At 34.8% G+C, this 8,782-nt stretch overlaps 1 protein-coding gene across 1 annotated transcript in view; it reads left to right on the plus strand.

The window, feature by feature from the left end:
• Positions 1–4,233, plus strand: part of LOC127180851 (voltage-dependent calcium channel subunit alpha-2/delta-1) — a 130,044-nt gene extending 125,811 nt beyond the window's left edge. Inside the window, exons 37-38 of the mRNA XM_051135172.1 lie at positions 624–706; positions 3,014–4,233. Of these exons, the coding sequence (XP_050991129.1) occupies positions 624–706; positions 3,014–3,130 (200 nt within the window). The 3' untranslated portion in view covers positions 3,131–4,233. The remainder of the gene's footprint in view (positions 1–623; positions 707–3,013) is intronic.
• Positions 4,234–8,782: the final 4,549 nt, after the last annotated feature.

Below are 8,782 nucleotides of genomic sequence, written 5' to 3' on the forward strand. Positions count from 1 at the left end.
ACAACTATGTTTATTGGTTGATTGGTGACAGTTTGAACAAATCTGGGCATGGGGGTGGGACTAAGCATCAACAATCGTTCCTGCTTGGCTGAGAGGACGAAATGCATTGGTTTCTCTGACGAATCAATGCGATCAAAAAATGATGACGTAATCACGTTTACTACAGAGCCTCTGAATATCCAAATGAGACAAACGTGATACAAAAAAAGCGGAACATTTTAAATCATTCAGATTGGACGAGCGGTTCAAAAGTTATTAGATATTTTAATAACAGTAGTTATTTTTAGCCACGGGCGGCTGTCTCGGTCTTTGAGGGTTAAGATGAAAAATAGCTGGTTGAAGATTGGTTAGCAGGGTAGCAGGACTCCCAGCTTGACCTGTCTGAATGTCTGACCTGAGTTTGGTGGTTGTAGCTTGAAAATTGTAGGAGGAGATACACTTTAAAATTTAGTCTCAGAAGACGATGATTAATAGTAGATCAGTAAGTTTGTTTTCTCAAGCCAACTTAATAATACTTCACTTTAAGTACCCAAGAAATTGCTCCCAAAAGGGTCTTGAATTAGTCCTTTTTTTTTTTTTTTTTGCTATTTTTTTTGGCTATTGTCCTTATCAGTTTCTTTCAGCTACTGGTCCTGATCCATGTGTGCTGGCCCAGAACCCTCGGTACAGGAAAGGACCGGACGTCTGCTTTGACAACAACTTAGATGTAAGTTATAACCAAAATGGGTAATTCTCAATATGCATGTTCATCATTTAATGCTTGTTTTTCTTCTTCTTTGTTTTCTTTTTTAACTAACATTCATTTCCTTTCTGTTTGCATGTTGAATGCTCATTGGTTGCTCATCATGCCTGTCACTGGTAGGATGAGCCTTTGTGTCCAATCAGTGGCTCTTCTTCTTTGATGTATTACCCATCCATCATTTTGCTGCTGTTTCTGCTTTGTGTTTGATGGTCAGTTTCATCTTATTGTTTTGCTGCCATTCTCTAATTGAGAATGAATTGTAGCATGCTGGGCTTTCCTTAGTATCTGGTTGTCATATCATATATGGGTCTAGATGTACAGTAGGTTAAAAAGCACTATATTGTTTAGTCAATGCTTCAGTATGGACCTAGAGGCAGGACGCCACTGCTTTCCTCCTGCTGTGAAAGTAGGAAGTGCATTTTCAGCTAGTTCCCTGAGAGATTTTCTGTGGAATAAACATAGGAAACTCCAGATGTGTTTCCGTCCTAGCGTTGATGATACGCCCCTATGCCTCTCAAACCTGGGGCATCCCAGGACTTTCATTGGCAAGCCTTTCACGCACATACTCTAGCACGCAAGCCTTGTTTCAGAAGACCAAAACGTAGACCATCAGTCAGAGTCGTGCATTATTTCTACAGCGAGAGTTTTTGCATGCGTGTCATTGATTTGATTCATTCCCTTTCAGTTCAGCCAAAACATGTTTTGATATTCATTTTTCATTTCACATATAGCAGAGTGTCTATTGATTGAGTTGCATTCTTTATGGATCTTCTTGCTGAAAAATCCAACTAAAACTGGGTTCAGATGATAGCTGGTTTTACTTGGTTTCAAGCTGGTCAGAGGTTTGTGAGAGATTGTAAACTAAAACTGAACCTTTAAAAAAAAACAAACAAAAAAAACAAACAAAACATTTTTGTTATTTGAAACACACAAACACACACACGCACACAAAGATGATAGATAGATAGAAAAGACACAACAAAATTAAGATTATAAGCTTTTTTTATATTATTATTTTTTAAATTAACTTTTTAATTTTATATTTCCAGTTTTCATTTTTAAATACTTTTAGTAATTGTTTTTTTTTTTGGTTTTTTTTTTTGCTTTATTATTATTATTATTATTATTATTATTATTATTATTATTAATTTGCATTTTATTTTTATATTTTCAGTTTTCATATTAGTAGTAGTAGTAGTATTAATTAGTGCTTTATTTTTATATTTTCGGTTTTCATTTTAATATACTTTTTGTTTTGTGCTTTTCATCATTTTTATTTATTTGATTTGTGTTTTGCATTTAATTATTATTATTATTATTATTAGCTTATTATTTTTATATTTTCAGTTTTCATTTTAATTTTAGTAATTGTGTTTTTTGCTTTTCATAATTTGTATTCATTTGTTTTTTGTTTTGCATATAAATTATTATTATTATTATTATTATTATTATTAATTAGCTTTTTATTTTTATATTACTTTTAGTAATTTTGTTTTGTGCTTTTTATCATTTGCATTTATTTGGTTTTGTTTTGCATTTAATTATTTATTTTTTTTTTTTAATTAACTTTTTATTTTTAAATTATTAGTTTTTATTTTAATTTACTTTTAGTAATTTAGTTTGTCCGTTTCATCATTTGTATTTATTTGGTTTTCTTTTTCATTAGTTATTATTATTATTTTTTAATTAGCTTTTTATTTTTATATTTTCAGTTTTCATTTTAATTTACTTTTAGTTATTTTGTTTTGTGCTTTTCGTCATTTTTATTGTTTTGTTTTGCAATTAATAATAAATAATAATAATAATTATTATTATTATTATTATTATTATTTAGATTTTTATTTTTTAGTTTCCATTTTTATTTACTTTTAGTAATTTTTTAGCTTTTCGTCATTTTTTAGTTTTTCTGTTTTGCATTTTATTATTATTATTAGATTTTTTACGAATATATTTCTATTTAGCTTTTATTTATTTCACTTTTAGTTTTAGTAATTTTAGCACTTCAACTAAAACTTAGTTGCCAGCATTTCTAATAAATTTTTATTTTATTTTTTTTTTTCATGCAGTGTTTATAGTAAATTGTATTTCAGTTTTAGTTTTAGTTAACTATACAACACTGGTTAAAGTAGCCTTGAACCAGAAACAAACCAGATGCAGTGTTTCAGAAATCATTTGAAAACCCAGCTTTGTCTGAACTGAAATGTCCTGCCTGTATTATGAACTTGTGTTTATGCGATCTCAAAGTCTCTAACGTCTCTGTGTTGACTGCAGGAGGACGCATCCGACTGTGGTGGCGGCTGCAGTTTGAGTCCATCTCTCTGGCCAATGTTGGCTCTTCAGCTCCTTCTACTCTGGCTGCTGACTGGAAGCAGAACCTATTTGTCCTGACCAGAGCAAACCTACAGACTAGAAACAAACTACTGACTGAACTGCCTATTATACAGACCACAACATAATCACACTTCGACTATATGACCTAAGATTGTTTGTTAGTCAACCCAAAACAATATGACTAATGCAGATACAAACTCTGACTCATCGACTCACTGCCAAATACTGCCCTCTCAGACCAACCCGAAACAGCAACACAGTCAGACACGAGAGACGTATATACGCTTGTTTTTTTGACTTTGGAACACAGAACCACATTATGACCACAGAAATGGTTCATGCAAAATGTTTAGTGCCACAAACAGGCTAATATAATGTGTCAACTATGTGGTCAGAGACGGCTCGCAGCACCAGCCTGGATCTGAAGCAGGGTTTAATGGTACAGGAAAGACTGTTCAGCTCTGGAGCTCATTATAAATTCTGCTGGAAGTGAGCTTTGCACCAGTAGTAGGTCAGTGATGTCACACCCGAGCCCTTTAGGCCCGTCGAGGGCCGTTTTTCTTGTTTTATGTTCTTTGATTTTTTTTTTTTTTTTTTTGGTATGTGCAGGAGGGAAAATTTCATGAAGCAGTCACATTTCACCTCAAAATTAAAAGATATACACCACTATTCAAAAGTTTGGGGTCGATAAGAATTTTGTAATGCTTTTGAAAGAAGTCTTTCAAGGCTGCATTTATGATCAAGAATACAGGAAAATAATATTATCATAAAAACTGTTTCTATTTCATTTAAATGTCAAAATGTTAAAATTATTAGTGTTTACTGTCATGTTTGATTAATGCATCCTTACTGAATAATATGTAGATAATATTTTATTGCATAATATTACATTATTGAAAGTTTATATTTAAAAAATATTACTGACCCCAAAGTTTTGAACAGTGGGTGTTGTGTGGATGCGCTTAAAAAAAACAAACAAAAAAAACATTTAAACAATATATCATTATTTATTATATTTCAAATACATATTAGAATAAGTAGCAAGGTTTTGGGAGAAAATCATGGAAATAAAAGTCACAAAATAACTTAGGTTCAGTATTATGGAAGCCCTCTTCCATCGCTGAATTAAAAAAAAAAAAAAAGTTAATTGCAACTTTACATCTCACAATTCTTTTTTTCTTGCAATTGCGAGTTTACATCTCGCAATTCTAACTTTTTTCTTAGAATTGTGTGAAACAAACTCGCAATTTAGATTTTTTTTTTTTTTTTTTCAGAATTGCGTGATACAAACTTGCAATTAGGACTTTTTTTCTCTCGGAATTGCATGACATAAACTCACAATTTGGACTTATAATTGTGTGATACAAACTCGCAATTTGGACTTTTTTCCCCAGAATTGCATGACAAACGAATGGCAACATGGGGTGCCAACTTTACATTGGTATGACAAACTCGCAATTTGGATTTTTTTTCCCCAGAATTGCATGATACAAACTCGCAATTAGGATTTTTTTTTTTGAAATTGCATGATATAAACTCACAATTAGGACTTTTTTTCTCAGAATTGCATGACAAACTCGCAATTAGGACTTTTTTTCTCAGAATTGCATGATAAACTCACAATTTGGCCTTTTTTTCTCGGAATTGCGTGATATAAACTCAAAATTTGGACTTCTATTTGTGTGATACAAACTCGCAATTTGGATTTTTTTTTCTCAGAATTGCGTGATATAAACTCGCAATTAGGACTTTTTTTCCCAGAACTGCATGACAAACTCGCAATTTGGAGTTTTTTTTCTCAGAATTGCGTGATATAAACTCACAATTTGGACTTTTTTCTCGGAATTGTGTGATACAAATTCGCAATTTGGACTTTTTTGCCCAGAATTGCATGACAAATTCGCAATTTGAATTTTTTTCCCCAGAAGTACATGATACAAACTCGCAATTAGGACTTTTTTCCCAGAACTGCATGACAAACTCGCAATTTGGATTTTTTTTTCTCAGAATTGCGTGATATAAACTCACAATTTGGACTTTTTTCTCAGAATTGTGTGATACAAATTCGCAATTTGGACTTTTTTTCCCAGAATTGCATGACAAATTCGCAATTTGGATTTTTTTCCCCAGAATTACATGATACAAACTCGCAATTAGGACTTTTTTTCTCAGAATTGCATGATATAAACTTGTGAGTTATAAAGTCAGATTTCTGAGAAATAGTCAGAATTGATACATCTGGCAGAAACTGACTTCCGTAGAGTATAGACTTTCTTCACACAGAATTTTTTACATTTATTTTTAGTTTTTATATATTTTATTTATTTTTTTATTTTTTTTTGAGGTGACATATGACCTGAGCATTTCTTGGCAGTTTTTTGTGCGATTCACCCAGTGTGATTTTTAATTTATGCAATTTTATCGTTATTTTTGCTCGGCCTTTGAACTTAGCGTTTTGTTGCCGATTATAAACATCTCTGAGATCACCCCACAACTCGACCGTCTGATGTAACTAAGCATCTGATAAAAGCGTTAGAAAAGAAGTGCCATGTGAAATGTCATGATTCGCTAAGCGATCAAACAACATACGAGTACATCGTCTGATGCGAAATGCAGACGACTCTCTAAAGACTGAACAGGCTTCAATTAGTATAGCGAAGCCTTTTTTTAGTTATGTCAGAAGTCACACGCTCACGTCTAAGTGTCCAGAGCATGTTGAATGTGCTTTGTACCCTCCCCATCCTGTCAGCAGGGCCCCTGCTATCAGCCGCTTGCGTGTTTTACTGTATGTCGTCCAGAAACTTCATCTGTCAGATTTTGTTCCAGTACGACAGACATGATATCACAAGCGTGTTAGATATTACATCCACATGTTGAACTGCTATGCGAAAACACAGCACATGACAGGTTATAAAAATGCTCGACCCTGGAGAATTGTGCAGTTACGATGGTTGAATGTATGTTTGTTTTATTTATTTGTTTGATAGAAGGTCCGTGCATGAAATTAGACGATATCAATCAAAGCTATTGCCAATGGGGGAACATTTCCATGTTCCTTTGAATGTTCTGGAAGAAGAACAAAAACCAATGGCAATGCTATGAAAAATAAAATATTTATCCATTACAATCCAAAGGCCAAGTATCCAAGAATAAAATATTAAGCTTCTCTCTTCGTTTCGGGAAGTTTTCACATTTGACGGCTTGAAAGCTTTGTCTATTTTAAAATATAAACTTACAGTCAGTGTTTGCATGAGTTCTATGGCTTTTTATTCATGCAAAAAAATGATGGCTTTATTAGACTGTATGAAGCTTTATAGTTTTTGAGGAGGAGGCTGTTAAAGTGATGTAATTACAGTGATGATATGAAGTGCAACTGGTCGTGGTGATTGCCAAACGAGAATGAAATGTAAAGAACCGCACGAGGTAGATTTAAAATAAAGTGTGTGTTTAGTTTACCGATGTCTGCGAATATCGCTCGCACCTGTGCGTCCACGTCAAGACTTTTTCCTTCGGAATGAGATGAATTTTTCTTTCTGTCTTCACTGATGTAGCATTGAGTTACAGACCTAAATATGCAGTGCATTTATGAATCATTACAGACGTTTTTGGACTCCTCTGAGGCTTTCGGGGTCTGGATTTCTCATCTCAGGCCTGGGGTGGAGGCCGTAGGATGTAACATTTAAATACCTCACTAAACTACGACGTGAGATGTGATTTGATCCGAGAGAGCTGAACTAACTCCCCTCTTTACAAACTATCCCAGGTTTAAAACGCCAGCGTAACATATACAAACCCCGCAGAGGCCGCTTCACCGTTTGAACGCAAATTGATCCCATGCCATGTCCGACGAAGAACGTCCGCACAACATGAAACAGGTTAATGATATGATTATGCTAAAATGAAAAACTTGAAATCTGGCAGTGCCTACACGCTTAGTCAAGAAGAGCGAATTACCTAAAAGTAGCATTCAGCTGGGGATTTTATTGGCGCGCTTCAAAACAAAGTGTTTTCATATGTTCTCCATCATGATGGAGTACAAAAGATTTTTTTAAGCTTTTAATATTACACTAAAAATATTTATGCAAATTTTTTTTTTTCCAGAGAACCTTTCAGTGAACAGTTCTTGAACACAGTTACTCACCCTCAGGCCTTCCAAGATGTAGATGACTTTGGATTCAACGTATCCTCTGCAGTGAATGGGTGCCATCAGAATGAGAGTCCAAACAGCTGATAAAAACATTACAATAATCCACAAGAAATCCACATGACTCAAACCCATCAATTAATGTCTTGTTAAGTGAAAAGCTGTGTGTTTCTAAGAAACAAATCCATCATTAAGGCATTTTAACTTCAAACTGTAATCCATGGTAATGCTTCCTCCAGTGGAAAAGTCTAACTGCTGTTCTCCTCTCACATCAAAATCAAACAACATGCTTGTTAGGGGTTCACTAAACTCTATTGTAATTGTTAGAATGGCCACAAATCTCCATGTTAAACTGATCGTGCAGACCAAACCGTGAGTCGTAGAGACTTGAAACTTGGAAGGATGGTAGTACTCCCATCACCCCATCACCTACAGTCACCTACACCTCGCCCCAGTCGGCCTGACAGGGGGCGCTACAGCAAACAAAAGTAAAAAATCACTCAGAACTCCTAAACTGTCAGTTGTAGGCTCAAATGTCTTATGTCGTTGGAATCCTTGGCTCACATTGGACAAAACACACGCCTCAGATTTGATCGCGAGCCTGGCGAAATTTTCAGGTATTTTGCTTTTTTTTTTAAAAAACCTGCTTTTGCGAACTAGTCCTAGGTTTTTCGCCCGATTGGAACCAAGCCAGTGCAGAAGGATTCTCTAGAGAGTGAATATCAGTAATTGTCAAAAAAAGCTGAACTTTCGAGTTAAAGGAGCGTTAAAACGTTGAAAAGGGCAGGGCCACTTTTAGTAAAATGCCTGTTACTCCTGAATGGAATTACATATCTCCGCCAAGTTCAGGAAAAGAATCAAGGAGCTTGGCCACTTGGTGGTGCTATAAGAGGGGGAAAAACATAAAAATGGCTATAACTGTGCAACTATTTGTCCTATCAACATGAAAATCTGTGTGTGACATTTGTGTCTCGGAAACATGGCCACCCTTGGCCAACAAAATTTGAGCACCTGTTACACAAGGTTAATGGAAGTTCGGAAAGAAACTCCGTGTGCCTGTTCGACTTCACGACCCCAAAGGTCTGAGAAAAAGTTGAAAGAAATTAGCCACTGGTGGGCACTATCGCATTTTTTCCAAGAGTGCAAACGATTGTACATTGCAGGGTTTTTCGCATATACGCACAATGTTCATGTCATATGATAGAACCCTTCATTCCGGACAATTTTGCCTCTAGATCCACTGGTGTCAATTAAATTGTTTGTTAAATGATTGAGAAGATGTAAAAAAAACTACTTTTTTTCACTCAATCTGGAAAAAAACACTGCAGTACAATTCTCTGGACTCTGGAATTTTCAGAATTTTTTTACATTTACCTTTTGGGAACCTATAATGAGGTCATTTAGAAAAGGGGCTGGTCTGAATTTACCCTAAATCCTATAAAGCCTAAAGGAAAACTCAAAACTTCACAAAACCCACTGAGCACATGAAACAGATGATTCTAAACAAGCATGCAACGTTTTAAGGGGGTCGGACCAAAACTTGTGCTACAGCAGCCAATAACCGT

This window comes from Labeo rohita, chromosome 18 (genome assembly GCF_022985175.1).
Source record: "Labeo rohita strain BAU-BD-2019 chromosome 18, IGBB_LRoh.1.0, whole genome shotgun sequence".
NCBI lineage: Eukaryota > Metazoa > Chordata > Actinopteri > Cypriniformes > Cyprinidae > Labeo > Labeo rohita.